Raw genomic sequence first — 19167 nt, 5'->3', positions numbered from 1 at the left:
ATACCAGAAATCAGAATATGTGGAAAATAGCAGGAGGTAGAAAACTTTTTATTTGCTACTATGTAAAAAATACAAATCTTAATAATCTAATACATATAAAGATAAGAAAAAATAGCAATAGTTGCAAAATGGACTCCCCGTCAGCGGGTCAAAGGTAGTGTACTCCTAACAATTTTTGTATCACCATCTCTAGTACATTGCTTGACAGTCGATTACTAATTCCACCCAAGGGGTAAATTACATAATTAATAAATAGTTTTAAAAATTAAATAGTACAGACTGTCTTTCTTCTCTTTCTCGGTTACAGAGACAAATCAGAGTCTAAACAGAGAAGTACGATTAAAAGTTCGCACTGTCGTAACCATTACCTACCAAATTTTCGTAACTTTGACTTGTTATATTTTCCGTAATTTAGCTGCTAGATTGTTTAAAACTTAGTAAACCTGATCAGAAACAATACGTCTTGTAAAAGAAAATCAAAAACAATCGGTACTCTGCTTGGGAGCGACATTCATCATCACTCTCATCCCCAAAACTGATGCATCACCAGAATCGGATAACTGCCTTTTAGCTTAAAAATGAGGGTTAGCTGCTTTGTAGCTAAGCAAAAAAGTGTTATTAGAATTATTCCTAAATAAAATTACTTAACTAAAAAAGCGTTAAGGGCGAGTAACTGCAAATAAGGTAAGGATTTCCATTGGAATCGTTATATGAAAGCATATCATAAAGCAGTTATAGTCCTTTTGCGTCCCTATAGTCAAGTATAATCTGATAACGTACTTTTAGTCAAGTAAAAAGCTAAAAAATAATAATTAAATCTGGCGGTTAAGGTACTTTTAAGAAAATTTAGCGAAGTAGTGTTGGTTAGACGCTTTCAAGTTATGGAATCGCTGAAAATTGTGACACTTAACGGCTTACAATATTTTCATATATTTATAACTATTAATGCTAGAGAAACGATTCTTAGACAGAAAGATAGAGAATTCTGAACTCTATCACCCTACATTTAAAACTGAAAATTGACCATTTGAGGGTTAACGGCTTTTTAGTTAAAGGACGGCAGTATTGGTAGAGTTTTTTCAGAAAACAAAGTGCGCACGCGCGGGCGGCCTCCCGCATCGTTCATTGGGCGCGGATTTTTGAATTATTTGATATCAAAAAAATTGGTTGTTTGTAAAGTAGGTTTACGATCGAGATGTTTACGTGATAACATAATGCAGTGGCAGCGCTCGAGATGAAACGGGAGATCGGTCCGTCTCTCTCTCGTTATACCTGCGATCGCGCTCGTGAGGTTTTGGTGTGACACAAGTTTATGAACATGTCACCCGACTAAAACGATTTTAAAAACGTTATCACGTTAAAAATTAAAAAAATTCAAAATTATTTATTTCTTTCCTTTACATAAACAAATTTGTGATTGGAACACTCCTAGTAAGCAAATAAAATGCTGGTGTCAGGAGGTTCCGCTCTTCCTTAACACTATTACAGAAACAGAAATAAAACAATAAGAATGAATACAATGCAAAAACATAAAAGAAAAGAAATAATTTAATAAAAAAATATCGGTATCGGTTGATTTATTATCGGCGATACCGATATATCGGCTTGCCGATATATCGGCCGATATATCGGTATCTGTATCGGTATCGTTACATCCCTAGTTTTATTTATATTGTTTGCATTAAACGTTATTTCTAATATATTTAGTTTTATTTATTTCTTTAGGAACTTAATAATGAAAAACATGTGGAATATACTATAATCAGCTAAAGTAATTGATGAGCCATAAAATAGAGTTACTCCAAGATTTACCATTTTGCAATATTGTAATGTATCTTTAAACACATTTTTATATGTTAAGATATTACAAGTTTTTTTTTAATTTTTACGACTATAAAAGAGATAAAAGAAAGAGAAAAAAATAATATTTATTTTCTAGGTGTTAGAAGAAGGAGATATTAATTAATGGTTTATCCTATCAGAGGAAAAAAATAAAACAACAAAAGCTTGGAAATGCAATTTAATTACTTTAAAAGCATAGTCTTTACATCAAAGTCACTGATATTATTCATCTACACAGAATAGCAGACACCGATGCGTTCATTTTACAATTTCTTATAGTCTCATTTTATGTTTTGTCTCCTTCACTCTCAAACTATTGGTCAAAAGGCAGAAAGAGACAGAACACATTACATTTAATCATATAATTTCACGGAAAGCTCGCTATTCATACAAACTAGACAAGCCGTAATTAATTTAGAAAAAGTTATACAATATTAACGATAAAAAGTTATACAATCTCTAAGCTCTAAAATTTAAATTTAAATTGGATTCCATTGAGATTGTCTATTGAAACTATTATAAATGTTTAGGAAAGGAATTTCCAATCGAAAAGAAATTTCTAGAACTTTTTCCTCGAACCGAAATTATTAATGCATGTTTTCGATTGGAAAATCATTTCCGATTTCACAGAACGCAAAACTCCCAGCAACGTGACGACGATGCAAGTCGGTTAAATGGTAACGAATTAGGCATTTCAAATTGTATGTAATCTATCTATACTTACACTATATCACTTAAACTATAGAATATAACGCACAAGCCGTATGAAAAAATACTAAAATTTCCCTTTACACACATATTATGTATATTGCAACCAAAATAATATCTGGCTATAATAAAATTAAAAACAACGACGTAATTACACGCACACACACATACACGCACGCACACACGCGCGATAGGAACGAGTACACATTGCCCTTAATGCACACATACGCAAATAAACACACATATATATTGAATTATATTAAAATAACTAATAAATACAAACAAATGACGTGGTTTATAAAGTTGTTGATATTCAAATATGCAAACGAGATTTTTTTTACGTGATAATAACATTGACCTTGTTTTGTGGAAAACATTTTTTTAATTAGTCTTACTATCGTTTATTCACTTTACATTGTTAATTAAACAATGACATGAATGAATAATTATTGTGACATACACGTCGATTATTTCCTCAATTACTCACTTCATTTGTTTATTCAGTTTATATTATTAGTTCTTTATATCTAGCAAAATGTGAGCGTTAAGGGCCATCTCACACAACCCACAAATCGTTAGTTAAACGACGTTCAACTTAAACCTCAGCTGCCAGTTACATATATACACCCATACGCAATGTTCCCGCACCGCTACATAGCTACCTAACGCAAAAATATGATAATCTTACATATATATAATATAATATAATATCTATATATTTGGTTCTCACTACAGTAAACGCGTCGCTCGCACTGTATACTTTGCTATACATTCATACAAGGCATCGATGTATATTATATATTATTATGTTACTTCGTAACTAGAATCGACATTTCGGCTTGCCATTTGACTTTAGGCGGAAATAAATTAGGTATGCATCTTTAAAATCCCGTAAAATAAAAATAAAATATATAAAAATGTTTATAATTATTTAAAATTGTATAATTATTGTAATTCTAGAGTAGATGACGAAGAAAATATAAATTTAAAATGAAAACAAACTCGGTAAAGATGTTTTAAAATAGTCCCAAAAGATCATAAATTTAGGACACCGAGTTAAAACGTGGCAAGCCGATCCGTCGAGAATGTTCTATGAACCGTTACACCAAGTCAATCACACATCACGCATTATTATGTGAAATTTATTATAATATCATCAATATATTACTATGATTAAAACTATTATAAATTAAATAGAACCACGCTACGTCTTACAAGTCATAGGATAAAATTACGCGTAACAAATTGCCAACATAAAATAGTAAATTAAATAAAAATAAAATCATCACAACTTGTGTTTGTGACGGGAGACGTGAAGTAACAATTATAAAGAACTTTTTATATAAATCGTATATATTTGTTTAATCCCGAGATGATTCGAGGGCAGTATTTGTAGATTGAACTTTGCCCCGCTTAAACGCCAGTTAAATATTATTATTTTGTTAAACTATTCCTTTTTCTCAAGGACAATATTATAACTCAGACATAACTGCTATGTGACGTCATAATCCTACTTTCCGTAAGAAAAAGGAATAATTTCAATTTCTAGGGACTGGACAATATTTATTAAATATATTTTTAATCACTCATGTAATTGCACTATGGAAACGAGTAACCAACAAGTTTTTTTTACATTTTTAATTTTAAAAACGTTACAAAACTCTCCAATTACTACAATGTAATTTTGAACACTCCACTTTAGAAAATTTATCTTTCGATATGCACCGAAAAGGATCGTCTTAATACAAAAAGTATTTTGTTCATTACAATATAATGCATCCGAAATTAAAAAGCAATAGACCTACTCTCTCTTTTCTTCTATTACCAACGACAAATTATACAGATTATCTAATACTAAATTAAAACTAAAATGCTGCCGGATCAAACTGTATTTTAAACTTATTATTCATTAAGTTGAAATTATATATAAGACTCTATCTTCGCATCACTATTTCCAATTTCCCAAACACGAACCAATTTATTACTCGAAACGAAAGTGCAATTACATAAGAGCCCCACATTACACGTGTATGTGTCACACGGAGCCACATTTTATACATGTACGTGTCACACGAAGCTACATATTACACATGTACGTGCCACATGTCACACATGTACGTGCCACATGTCACACGTGTACGTGCCACATGTCACACGTGTCCGTGCCACATGTCACACGTGTCCGTGCCACATGTCACACGTGTACGTGCCACATGTCACACGTGTACGTGCCACATGTCACACGTGTACGATCCACATGTATTAACATGTAATTAGAACAGTCTAGCGCGTCGCTTGAGCTCGTTGCGGCGCCACTGCGGCAGGCGGTAGAACTCCGCGCGTGAGAACTGCAGAATCGCTTCGAACTCCGCGTCCGATAGATGGCGCTGAAATTAAATGAATAATTTGTGAAAATAGCGTTTAAAAGATGTGAAGAAGTGTTAATGTAAGAATTTATAGAGATAGAAAAATGTTTGTCATAAATTAGATAGATTTGGTCATTTGGAAAGTTAGTTTGGGATCAAATATGTTTTGTGTGAAGTGTAAATGTGAGAATTTAGATATGTATATGTAGATGGAAAGTAACATTTAAATAGTTTTTAAGATGTTAGTTTGCGATAATTATAATTTCGTATCTATATTTATGTGAATGTCTGTTAATCCGACTTGAATAATGCATGTGCGTAAATGTATTTAAGCGTTTGCATGTCTATGCGTGTGCAATGTACCGTGTACGTGTCTCTGTATTTATGTGCATATATGTCTTTGTATATGTATGTAAGTATTAATGCGTGTGCTTGTGTAGGTAAATACGTGCCTACGTGTGAACGTTAGTTTTTTTTGTATATATGCGTGTGCGTGTGAACGTGTATTTGTGTGTTTGTCCACACTCACCTCCAGGTTAAGCCGGTCGACATCGGGCGGCAGGCGGTAGTTGGTGATGAGCAGCAAGTGGTACGGATACAGTTTGGCTGGTTCGTGCACTAAATGTGAAGTGGCCATGTTGGGCAGAGAGCGACGGACCGCACCCGCACGGGACCCGGCCGTGCTACCGCCGGCTGCACCGCGTACTAACACGCCGCCTTCTGTTGTCTGTGGGCGAATTAATGACGCAATTGGTAATGGGTAATAGGTAATAGATAGACCGCCTCCTCGGTACAGTGGTTGACGCGTGAGCGTAACACCGAGGAGTCCTGAGTTCGATTCCCGGTGGAGACGAAAAAAAATGTCTCGGTCTGGTAGGACACAGCAGGCTGATCACCTACTTGTCCCTAAAGAAAATCGATCAGTGAAACAGATGTATAATGCATCTGCCCCTTACCCCACTAGGGGACATGGGACTTCACTTAATAGATATTAAGACACTGTCGTCTGTGTGATAGAGGGACATCGCCCTCCGGTGACTGTAAGCGAAGGAGTGGCGTAATGTAACAGATATTAAAGCCATTTTCTCAAAAGGGCGGTGGGCATGGAAAAGTTACGAGGTGGAAAAGTGAACTTTAGAAAAGAGCGCATCAAAGTCTATCATTTTCAAACCCCCTAAAATTTTTCTTGGCAACACTACCATAATATGAGTAGTAAGGTGCACTGAAAACAAATACATTTTCTACACTATTCCTATAGTATAATAGATAAAGACAAAAATACAAGTGTTATTTCAATAAAACAACTTACCACAGCACTCCTATCAACGTCTGTTATAGAGCCGGCAGATACTGAAAAAGGAAGAAGTTTAAATTACTAACAATATCAAAATTAGTTCATGTATCTAAATACATTTCTATAAAGTTAAAAAAATACTCTGTTGACTAAAGCAATTCAACCAATACCACATCAATCATCCAGAGCAAGTAAAAACTGTGTGTATATAAACACTAATTTACGCAGAACTTCTGCTTTCTGAAACTTCTTTATGCGCATTGAGAAAAATTTTCAAGGTCGCGTCTTGGCAATATCGTAACATCATAGAGGCGATGATTTTGAACCTTGCCAATGAAGTCTCACTTCTGACAACTGTGCTCGGCACACACGCTCTTTTTTATAATTTTATACATATTGAATTGCCTTGATCAACACAGAAGAGATATCAAAAAACCTTAAAGCTAAGCATGATGTGAGTAAGCCTGCGCCGCACTTGTTTTTTTTTAATCGAATGATGAAAATACAGGGAGGAGAGCGTGTAAAGCCTCAACTATTTAATGGAAGTACTATATTACGAATTTATAGATACTTTGGCATCTTGTCAGCAAAGTTTTATTTTAATGTAATAATTTTTAGGGTCCTTGATATTATAATGTTCTTCGGAACTACTTTCTTTTTAGCTTATTAATCTTATAGATAACTTAATGCAATTAATTTTTATTAATAGCTTTTGACAGAAACTTCAAAAAGTTGGTCGAGGTTGCTTTGTATTCTATCATCTAAATATTTATATAATTATAAATTGTATGATTGAATTGTTACTAATGATATACTATATTATATTACATATTATAAACGGTGTATCTAGTCTAGTTCTTAATTATTAATCTATTATTTATCTTCACCAACAAGACACCACTTAAAATCTCGTTTATCATAATCGAAAAATTACAAAAATTGGTACAAAGCATGAAAATTGAGCTGAGGACTGAAGCCATGTATCATGTGCACGCTTGCAAATGAATGTAATCCTTATTTCGAGGGGGATAAGGTTCAAAATGTATTGAATACGAAAGCGAGGCGCACGCATTACTTACTGCACAGATCCGTCCGCACTGCGCATGTAACACACGTAATTTATCATCAAAAACTATGTACAGTCAGCAAAATACTATGACTTATAAACGTCACCATAGATAATATAACTTTTATTAACTTCAGAGAATTAATTTTAACTGAACATAATAATTATTTATTTATCAATATACATTCACATTTGACATATACCTATAGTTAATAAAATAATACCTACCAGATACGAATAGTTATCCCATAGTGTAAATTAGTCATGTCTATGACTTGGAATGGACACGATGATGAAACTATCTCTATATGTATTACAGACTATATTTTCAAATTTTTAAATCAATCTAACTTATCTAGAGGAATCAGCTTTTTATGCATACCATACCAAAATATATTTTTTCCTTATAAATGAGTTTAATTGTATTTAAATGATAACTTACTGTCTGACTTGCCGCTACTGAAATCAGTGCTGTGTGTCTTGTCGCCTAGGCCACTGAAAGTGAAGTCACCCTGAAAATATAAAATTAATTTTTATTACAATGTTTGTGAGTGAAAAACATCGAGGGTAAAACCTAAAAACAAAAAAAAAATGTTTTTTTTTTCTGTTTCCAATATCTCTAGTAGGTAGCAAATTTTACAAGTTTTGTGTTTTGTTTATATCTTCACTTGATTAAATAGGCTGAAGTTTATTACAAAATTACATACCAGAATCAGCTGAGTGTCTGGATTAGTTGATATGTATAATGTAACCGAACGCTTCTCATATACTTTACCATAATACCGGGATATAATGAATCTTCTTAAAATGCAAGTAATATTTCTAACAAGAATATTCATTCATCATTTATCAAACAATGACATTATTAGTTTTTACACTTTGACAGTTCAATAGGTTTTGAGGCTTTTTACTTTTAAAACCTACAAAATCTTTCAAAAATACGACCCACATACACATCATACATAATTAACCCCTTTAGAATAACCACCAATATCGTTGTACAGTGCACAACCCAAGTGTTACGCGTACTCACAGCGGTGCTGGACGAGAAGGTGTGCGACCTGGCGGAGAGGCCGTACCCGGGCCGCGGCGCCGACCGGAGCGACGACACCACTGCAACACTAGCCGCTGTACTCATACTCACTCTACACTATTGTATTCCCAATGTTTATGTGACGTCAGCGATTTTTATGGTTTGTCAGCGTTTTATATCTTGTCAGCAATGTCTTAAGTCTGTTGATGTCTAGTGAACAATTTTTATTGGTTGTTCTTGTCATGTAAACTGTTGTATCCGCTACATAAGTCATGTTAAATCGTTTGATTTAGTCAGTAATGTCTAAAACCATGCAATGTAAGTCATCTTTGTCACAACTGTTAAAGTCGTGTTTAGTCAGCGTTTTATATCTCGTCAGCAATGTCACTACGTTTTGTCTCCGTTAAGTCTACATGCATATGTCCAGTCATTCCCTACACACATTGAAGCAGCAGCTCCCCCCTTTCCCCCTACCGCTATCGAAGTACCTGCTCCTTATTTCCCCCCTTTCCCCCCTTACTCACATTGCACGGCGACATCCCGGCGGGCAGCGTGCTGGCGCGGGTGCCCGTGCCGGACCCGCCTCGCGCGAACATTACTACACAATACACACACATGCTACTCGCTTTTCACATACACGATACCGTGGCGGAGGTTGCTTTCTATATTTTGTGTGTTTGTTTGTTCAATTAACCTTTAATTTTTAATAGAAAATATTGGCCTAGCCAATTAATTGAATAAAACATTCAGGGATATATAAATAATCGATTTTTGACCAAATTATTGATACTTTTCAAATTAAAATGATTAAGCATCACAAGAGGCATTTTTACCTTATAAATCCATACTAATATTATAAATGTGAAAGTAACTCTGTCTGTCTGTCTGTTACTCAATCACGCCTAAACTACTGAAACAATTTGCATGAAATTTGGTATGGAGATATTTTGATACCCGAGAAAGGACATAGGCTACCTTTTATTGCGAAATATGTACCACGGGCGAAGCCGGGATGGACCACTAGTAATTTATAGAAGGAAAAATACGTGAATGATCGATTTTAGTGCGAGGTTAAAATACGTAATTAAAATGATTAAGCAAATATTATAGATCAAACAAGTTGAGATGGATTTTATTTTTGGCTTGACCTACTCATTATGAATTGCAAATCATACAAACACTTATATCCAAAACTTTTTTATTTCGGAAAGATTTTGTGCAAATTAGTTGGAATTAGCCATCCTAATTATAATATTGAATGAAACCTTCGCCACGATTTAATAATCTTATTTCTAATTACTTCTACTAAAATATCTTTGAAACCATACAGGGATCAAGTCGGTTTAATACTTGATGTATAATATAAATTATTTCATAAATTATATGTCAAAAAAATACTTCATGACGCTTATCAACGCGTAGAGTAGGTTATTGACCTTGAAACCTGCATGTTTTTTTTTATTATTTTTTTAAAATCTCGACTAAAAATGTCCACCATTTTAAAAGAATCATATATTTTTGGTCCGTCGCGTCTATATTTTTTAATTTGTAATTATTTTTAATTACCATTATGGTGAACATTTTTATAATACACATTAAAATCACATATTTTTTTACACTAGCATATAAATTAGGGTCTTAAAATGCATTTATAATAAAATTAAACGATAACAAATTGAATAAAAAATAAGTATTTATAAAATTAGCAATACCGATCCTTTTTTCTATTAATAATTCATAAAAGTATGTTTTAAACACATCTCTTTATTTTAGAAGCCGAGGAAAAAAATTATGTGATTTTCGAGTGTTTCCTTAAACCAGCAAATAATAAGCAAAACATATTTAACGTTCAAATAGCAAATAATTGAATAAATTTCAACTTAAATAATAGCATAATATATTGATGTATGTAAATTAAATTTAATGAAAGCCATTAAATATGTATTTTTTGAAATGTTTGTCTTTATGTATGAGATGTATAAGTATTTATGTAATTAGCAAAAGCAATATCATAGACTAAATAACATTTGTTTTGTAAAAGCGTTGAAGAAGCGGAATTCCATGCTACATTAAGAACACAGTGCCAATTCACAGGAAATCAAAATAATAATAAGGAATAAAAAATTATAAAGGGTTTTTTCAAAGTTTCATTTGTAAATGGGGAAAAGATTATCTATAATATTGGTTGAACGCGCTAATCTCAAGACCAAGTGCTTCGAATAGAAAAAAAAATATTTTTGTATGACGGCGGTATAATATGGTATGACGTGTGGTATGACGTCAGGCTACGACAAATAGGAGCGGAAAAGTTGCAAAAATGGGAAAAAATCCTTTTGAGAGCAGAAAAAACGAAATAGCTCAAACAATTATGTTATAAATTTAAGGATCAACATCAAGTGGTAGTTATACTTTTGTTAGTGAGAGAGTAAAATTGGATATTCCTCACCCTTAGTAACAAACAATTTTCAACTGCCCAAAGCAAAAGAAGGTGGATTATTAACCACATACTTACAGAATATGCTACATTCTAGCATATTCTAGCAAGAAGACTAAGGTTAAATTTAATTTTATAACTAAATAAGGAAGAGGAAAATAGGAAAAATCTTTACATAGGATAATCCACGCGGCCAAAGTCATGGGTAGTATTAAGTCTAAATATTTCACACAAACACCAAAACCAAAAATACTTTTCATACAGGATAGCACAAGACAAAAGCATACTACTGAAGCGCCCTGTTTTACCTGCACGTGCCCGCCGGTCGCTTGTCGCTGTTATTACAAAACTACTCTACCCGTTTTGATGGGATTGCATTTTTTATACTGATTTTATCTTGGAAAAGCGTTTAAGCATGTTTTATATGTTGATAGTACATTAATAATTAAAGAGCCAATATCACCAAAAAATAATAATAAGCAGAACATTTAAATCAATCTTAAGTGAAAATATTGCATTCAATATAAATTTCATACTAATAGCAACATTTTAAGTAGTTTATTTTTGGTAATATTGTATTCTTTTTTATAGTATGTTATTGTATTGAAATAAAATAATACTTTATTTGATAAATAAACTGATAGAGTAGTTTTGTAGGTACACATAGGGGAACCCAAAAATTAATACCATGTTAATAGTGAAATGCGATGAAAGACAAATCATAGACATGAGTTCGTAATAAATCATAAAATCAAGTGTAAGAAGCGGCAGTCTGTTTTATATTACTAAAGTAATACGATAGATATAACGCTTTTTATAATATGGTTTGACAACAACTCTGAAAAAACATCTGAATATAACAATAACTCTGAAAATATTTTTAAAGTGAAACTTTTATTACATCGTCTCAAACTTTTTGCTCTGTGTAGCGCATGTCGCGTGACGGTCGAACCGTACGATAATTATCGTACAAATACGATAATTTTGTGCCTAAGTTTCACTTTTACCGTGGTTTCATAAAACCACACAACATTTTTGCACGCCTCATAAGCGAAGCGTTGAGGTGGGTACTACTGTCACTTCGCGCAAAACATCTGATTTTTCAAACTTAAAATGTCTTTATGTATCATACATTGCACTTGTAAGATAATACATACACACACATATTAAGAAAAAACACTATTTTTAACGTTCATGATATTTTTGATGTCATTTTTGTTATTTAAACTAGTTAAAAAACAGTTTAAAAAAGTTCTGTCTTGGACGTCCGTGTGTCTGTATGTGCGGATCCTTTTTCTTGTTAACACGATAGCGACCGAAATACTTTACTAATCGAGTCTTTTTTTTTCTCTTACGCTTGAGTATGCTCAGGAATAGAACCCTTTCATTTTTCAGGGTCTGATTCGATGTGGTTTAATTGTTATTAAATAAACAAAAATAATAATTAATAAATATTTATTAAAAAAAAATTATGAGGCGTGCACTTTTGGATTTTCCAAATTATTTTTTCATTGTATTGTAATATTTATAAACATAGTTCATATCTTAGAATAGAACGCTGATCACGTTGTTATCCAAAAGAGAATAATAATTTAAAGTTAATATGGACTACATACAGTGGTGGTCGTTTAATTAGAAACACGTAACACGATGAAGTAGTCATCAAATTCATTTAACATTTATGTATTAACGTATTAGAGATTAAGTATTATTTCATATGTAATAGAACACCCGTTTATCTAGTTTTATAAGAAATTGCTTAATTTTAATCAAACGTTAGCTTAAATTAATAAAATTAAACAAGTTTAAGTGAAGTCTGATTTCCGAGTATTTTCAGTCTGGACAACAAATTAGAAACAGCATGGTTCAAGTGTTCCAAAGTCAAAACCTGTTGAAATGCCACCAATATTTTTTTCTTCTACACATATTTGCACCGTTTTTTAAACATTCTATCTAAAAGTTTCTGAAAATTAATTTGCTTTGCAGTAAAAATGGGTAAAAGTAAGATTTGTGACCCATCAACAAGAAAAATAATTTTAAGCTTACATTTTGACAAAAACTAGAGTTACAGGAAAATTGAAAATCATTTAGAGTGTTCGATAAAAATATATTCAATGCTATAGTTTATTTAAAAGAGCATGGTACTTCCGATCAAGTGCCTAGAAAAGCTCGACTAGAAAAACCACTGCACGCGAGGATAGGCAAATGATTCTTTTGGCAAAGATGGATCCATTTAAAAGTTCAAATTCTATTATTAAATTAGGTTTTTTCCGAAGATGAACCTCGCAATGTGTCGATGAGATCGATTCGCAGGCAGTAAGTCGAGGCAAAATTTTTTGGGAGAGACGCCAGAAAAGTACAGCTTCTTACTAGGCAGTACAGGGAACAACGATTTTCATTTACTAAGAAATATTACTAGTGGACAGTCCGCCAGTGAAAATGTTTTATTTTGGGATGAAACTAAAATTAATTTAATCAATTCTGATGGCAAAGGATACGCGCGTCGTTCAGTTAACCAGGCCTTAGATAATAAATAAACAGTTCAGCATGGCGGAGGAAACATTATAGTATGGGCATGTATGGGGTTGTTTTTAGACTGTTATAATCTTTATAGACAACAACGGCTGTACAACGTCGTGGCTTATATTGTATGAGATTTTAAGACGTTTGGAAAAACATATTATTTTCTAATAGAATTGGAACCATTAAATGGATCCATCTTTGCGAAAATAATTATTTGCCTATGCTCGCGAGCAGTGGTTTTTCATGGTCGAGCTTTTTTAGGGACTTAATCAGAAGTACCATGCTCTTTTAAATAAACGGTATCATTGAATATCTTTTTATCGAACACTCTAAATGATTTGCAATTTTCCTGTAACTCCAGTTTTTGTCAAAATGTAAACTTAAAATTATTTTTCTTGTTGATGGGTCACAAATCTTACTTTTACCCATTTGTACTGCAAAGCAAATTAATTTTCAGAAACTTTTAGATGGAATGTTTAAAAAACGGTGCAAATATTTGCAGAAGAAAAAAATATTGGCGGCATTTCAACAGGTTTTGACTTTGGAACACTCGAACCGTGCTGTTTCTAATTTGTTGTCCAGACTGAAAATACTCGGAAATCAGACTTCACTTAAAGTTGTTTAATTTTATTAATGTAAGCTAACTTTTGATTAAAATTAAGCAATGTCTTGTAAAACTAGATAAACGGGTGATCTATTACATATGAAATAATGCTTAATCTCTAAAACGTTAATACACAAAAGTAAATAAATTTGATGACTACTTCATCCTGTTACGTGTTTCTAATTAAACGTCCACCACTGTATATTGTAACGAAGTCACAACGTAATATGTAATAATAAAGAACAGGTATTGGTAAGTGATTAGAATTTCTGCGTGTACAAATACATATATGATTTAAATATGTATATAATATTCGTAATACATCAGGAATCAGTAAAATACTCGGAAAACCATATTGCATTAACGAAATATCAACCGTATTGCCAAATGAAACGGTCCAATTTTGTGTTTGACACTAAAGTAGACTTTTATTATAAATATTATACAATTGGACCATCTCACTACAAATAATTCTTTTGTTAACAAAACTCACCGTCACTAGTATGATATGTTTGTACTGAAATGTAATAATAAATACCTTTTATTTCAGTCTACATTGTGTCTTTCAATTCGCTTTACATATTAATAAAATCGACTGCCAAATAATAATTCTTTTAATTAAAACAACAAACAAAGTTTCACGAATTTACTTTTTTTAAAATAAAACGTTTCTTTAGTTAAATTATTATTTGACTTATCGATTCAAAATACACTTTTAGATGATTATAGGGTACACATATTATCAATATTAGAGTTGTCATGGAGGGAATTCAGAAATTTAACTTACAAGTTAGGACTTTGTATTAAAGAAAATTATTCCATAATATAATATTTGTGTTGGTGTTTGGAATTGTGAGGTTAGTAAATAGGTAAATAAGTAGGGAATAAATCCATTTTGTTAGACTAACTTGTATTGTGTATGACTATGTGTTATATGACTTATGTTTGTATGTGTTTATATCAGCTTATAACATGTATTTAAGTGTGTGTGTGTCTATTTTTATATGCGTGTTGCAGTCGTGATTCCGCGATGTGTTTATGCATGTGTGTAATATGTATACTATATTATTTATATGCGAGCGTGTATTTTTTATGTGTGTGTGTGTGTGTGTATGTGCCTACGTTTATGAGCGTGTTCTACACGTATGTGTGTGTATCTCTATATGTACACAATACTCACCATTATAAGACGGCACGTGGTGATGTTCGGACAGCGAGTGACAATCGTGATGTCGGGGGCGGTCGAGAGTGCGGGAGGGCGAAGCCCCGACCGGGGAGGAATAGCGGAGACGGGAGACTGCTTCGCGGGCTGCTGAGGGGGTTCTGTGGGAAATAAATAAATAATAAATAATAATAAATCATTTATTTGCACCATTATATCTTACAAAAATTTAATGACCCAGGCTCCTAATATAGTTGTAATGCTGTTGTAATGTGTATAGCTGTGTTCACACTAATAATTTATATTACACTGTTACAATGGCGTATACACGAATTCATTCAGCTTATTAGACATAATTTATTATAATATTAATTGTTACATTTCAAATTATACATTATTATTGATTATTGTATTACCTATTTAATAATTATGGATGCATTAAAATAAAAAAAAATAAAAATAAAAATAGTTAATAATCCACTCGGTTAACCCTAGTAAATAAGTATTCATTATAAAAAATAATTTTCATTGTAGTCAGTCGAATGAAAATTGTCTAAATTAAGGTTGTCGTCTGATTATTATGTATTTTATTTTTGACGATGACTTACAAGATTGATGTTAACATTGTAAGTCATAATATCCATAATAATTAATAAAAAATAAATTAAAGATCCATAAAATCAGTGATAAAATGAAATTTTATTTCAAAAACACAGAGTTGATAAAATACAATAAAATATTATTATTATGTTAAATTTCACATAAAGAATAAAAACAACTGATTTTAATGATTAACACAATTATTTCATATTTGATTTTTCCTTATTAAACAAGAATAACATAACACAAACCTGCTAGCATTTCTAGGATCTAAGTTTTGTTTCTTCCACTGTTGCAATTTCTCACGTTCCTTGACTTCTTTCAAAAATACCTGCAAGTTAAAATATAATTAAATTTATACACATAAGGTTACACCTCTTAAAACATAATCAGTTTTAATTAAACTGGACTAAAACCTTCAACAACGTAAGGTCGAGAAATTATGTCAAATTTGTTCATAATCATAAGCACATTGGTCACTTCAACATACAAGTATACACTCACGTACACGCACACGCACATACATACAACATTTTTACGCATCGAACTACTGAGACTAGGACCTTCTAACAAGATTTCCCCCTTTTCCCAAGTTCTCCTCCCTTTCCCCTCTATATTTGTCTTGGTATTTTCATGTGAATATTAATAATTTATAAGAATAAGAACTGTTCTACAAGATTTACATTTATGCAAATAAAGATTATTTTATGTTATTCGCCCTCACCTGCGCGATCCCCGAGTCTATCTTGGCCAACTCCTGCTCCTCCTTGCGCAGCTTGTGGTCCGGGAGACCGTTGCCGTTTACCTTCCCGTTAGTGGTGCCGTCGGCTTCGTCGTCGCTTTCCGGTACACCCTTGTATGTGTCCGACCAGCGGCGACGACGTTCTGTAATTAAAATGGGATTAAAGTAACGAAAAAATAATAAAAATCTCTATAAAAAAAAATATTTAAAAAAAATTAATGCTTTTTCCAATATAGCAATAAGACACGGGTTCCAATCCCGCCTAGTCTACCTAGTAATCGACTTTTTTCCATTCTTTAAAATTCTTACATAGCAATTGAATTTAATTTAATTAAATAAAATTTTATTGAAGTAAAATGTGTATTGGAGAAAAATTAAAGCTTAAAAAATATAATTATTTCCCTCTCTTTAGAGCAAAAAAAAAACTACTATTTTATTCCAACATTTTTTCCAATTTTTTCCTAAGAACAGAAAAATAGTATAATATAAATTCAAAAATATTGTATTATAATCTGTAAAATCTTGATTCGCAAAGTAGTCATAAATTTCCATAAAAAGTCAAAATTTAAACAACGAATAACCCAATTTGTTAAAAAATTGGTTGTCTGTAAAGTCGGTTTACTGACGATAGTTGAACGTGACAACGTCCGATTGTGCTTCTTTGTCGCTCGTTCCGCGCTCTCGCTCGCACTTCAAGCCTTACATGGAACGCCTCAGAGCGAGGTAACGCCGCATGAGTCATGTTTTTTCGTACGTGCAGCCGGCGCTATCGAATTATAAGACGTCACGTCAAAAAATGTTAACACTATGTATCTCACCTGGATCTGTGTACGGGTACGGTGGTGCTGGGAAGTCGTCTCTCTCTATCTTGGGTTTGGTTCCCGGCGGTGGCTTGTACGCGGATGGGTAGTGTGATAGTTCTATCGGCTCCTAGAATAAATAAATAAATATTATAGGACATTATTACACAAATCGACCTAGTCCCACAGTAAACTCAATTAAGGCTTGTATTGTGGGTACTAGGCGACGATAAATATAATATTTAATAAATACATATATAGATAACACTCAGACCCAAGAACAAATAATTGAGTTCATCACACAAATATTTGCCCTGACTGGGGATCGAACCCGGGACCGTCGGCTCAGTAGGCAGTTACTTTACCACTGCGCCAACCGCGTCGTCAAGAATGATGAATTATAAATAAAATAAAAAGCCCATTTATTTTCTACAAACAAGTTACAATCATTTAGGACTATTTTTATACCTACGTTATAGTTACACTTAGTTGATCAATTTACATTAAAAGTAAGTTGGTTACTTGGTTGTAGTACATATTTGTTTGTTAGTTAACAGTATTTTTAGCTTTATTAAATTTTTACTTTATTTTAAGTTTATGAATTATCATTTATTTTCTTATTTCTTTAAATGTTTTTTTAAGGATTGTCTGTAGAAACCCCGTATTGGGTAAAGGCCTCCCCCAAAAAAAAAATATTCTCAAATGAGATTGCACTATAATAGCTGTTGTGTGTATTCATTTGGAGGGTTGTGGTCATTATCTTCCACGGTGACCAGCCGGGTTGGAAGATGTTCTTGGTATCTGGTTCTTGTTGTGCTGTGATCTATGTTGGAGGAGGGGCTTAGTTGTTATATGTTCTTGTTATTTACGTTCTGAGTGTTATTTGTTTTAACTGTATTTGTATTTACTAAAAAGTTTAACATGCCGGGTTTTATCACTCCTTCTGATATGCTATTTGATCTTTTGGCCGTCGATTTGAGCTGTTGTTGTTTATTCTTTTTATTGGCTTGAGTAGTTTTCTCAATTTTTGGGATTGTGCTATTTTCAGGTGATAAAGAAAGTTTTCTTTTGTGCATGCTTTCGGTAATAATTAATTTGTCGTATTTGATTGTAGCTGTGTTACCCTTTTCTTTCTCTATTTTCAATTGTTCTTTTAATCCTTTTCTCTTTTCTAGTATATATTTCGGATAGTCCGCTTGAACGTAGTAGGGAGTATCTTTTAACATCAGTTTTTTCTTAAGAATTTTTATTTTTATGCCTAAAGTAGAAAAAGTAATTACTATTGGGCGTGGTCTGTCGCCTTTCTTTCCTACTCTCCTCGCTTCTTGAATATCGAAATAATTTAGTTTTATAGAGAAGAACTGATCTATCCACTTGATAATGTTCTTTTCCAGGCTTTCGTACGAGTTTTCTGTTTCCTCAATACCGAAAAAAATTAAATTTCTCTGTCTTGATTGTTTTTCTAAGAAATAGATTCTTTTTTCCTGATTTTCCACGACTTCTTTAAGTTTATTATGCTTTTCTTCCCAAAGACAAAATTTTTCTTCTAACATAGTATTAATATTCTGTGTAACTTGTTCGGTAATATTTTTTCCACTTTCCTGGATAATAACTTTCTGGTTATCCAATTCCTTTTGTATAAATTTAAGTGCATTTAAAACCTCTTCCATGTTGATAAAATAAAAATACGTATACGTATCGATTGCAAACAGATAAGTTCCTCAGCTTCTTTCTACTAGATGGCGCTGTGTGTCGCTAGGATATTGAATCATAGATACGAATCACAATAAATGTTATAACTTTAAGGTTATGTTGATATATTTAACTCTTATATGTAATTGTTCTTCGTTTAAATTATTTAGAATCACTTCCGTGCACAATAAAACGGCATTCGGTTTTAGTTCAAACCATTAAGATTGTTGAATAAGTCCACAAAAACAGTAACACTAATGGTAGGTCTTCGCTATTATATTTTACAGTGAAATGTATTTTT

At 32.5% G+C, this 19167-nt stretch overlaps 2 protein-coding genes across 3 annotated transcripts in view; both read right to left on the bottom strand.

Annotated features, from left to right (window-relative positions):
* Positions 1-4667: 4667 nt before the first annotated feature.
* Positions 4668-19167, bottom strand: part of Unc-115a (actin binding LIM protein Uncoordinated 115a) — a 92797-nt gene continuing 78297 nt past the window's right edge. Inside the window, exons 10-19 of one of the 2 annotated variants that reach the window (XM_090115411.1) lie at positions 17193-17304; positions 16357-16517; positions 15884-15963; positions 15051-15193; positions 14364-14387; positions 8310-8389; positions 7719-7788; positions 6226-6266; positions 5446-5643; positions 4668-4937 (exon numbers count right to left, since the gene is read on the bottom strand). In XM_090115411.1, the coding sequence (XP_089971537.1) occupies positions 4824-4937; positions 5446-5643; positions 6226-6266; positions 7719-7788; positions 8310-8389; positions 14364-14387; positions 15051-15193; positions 15884-15963; positions 16357-16517; positions 17193-17304 (1023 nt within the window). In that variant the 3' untranslated portion in view covers positions 4668-4823. Of the gene's footprint in view, positions 4938-5445; positions 5644-6225; positions 6267-7718; positions 7789-8309; positions 8390-8833; positions 8908-14363; positions 14388-15050; positions 15194-15883; positions 15964-16356; positions 16518-17192; positions 17305-19167 lie in introns of both variants that reach the window. The other variant, XM_090115410.1, reaches the window with a different exon arrangement.
* Positions 17580-19164, bottom strand: LOC149898150 (uncharacterized). The gene has a single exon (XM_090115492.1). The coding sequence runs from the start codon at positions 18842-18844 to the stop codon at positions 18023-18025; it is 822 nt and encodes a 273-aa protein (XP_089971618.1). The 5' UTR covers positions 18845-19164; the 3' UTR covers positions 17580-18022.

This window comes from Colias eurytheme, chromosome 23 (assembly GCF_061535395.1).
Source record: "Colias eurytheme isolate Ceu_HAF_F1 chromosome 23, ilColEury1 Martin Lab GWU primary, whole genome shotgun sequence".
NCBI classification, from domain to species: Eukaryota; Metazoa; Arthropoda; class Insecta; order Lepidoptera; family Pieridae; genus Colias; species Colias eurytheme.
Note: the sequence above shows the minus strand (reverse complement) of the source record. Positions and strands in the feature narration are given on the sequence as shown.

What these genes read in the sequence shown, in the direction of transcription:
- LOC149898150 (XM_090115492.1), bottom strand. Translation starts at nt 18,844, where the DNA reads ATGGAAGAGGTTTTAAATGCACTTAAATTTATACAAAAGGAATTGGAT.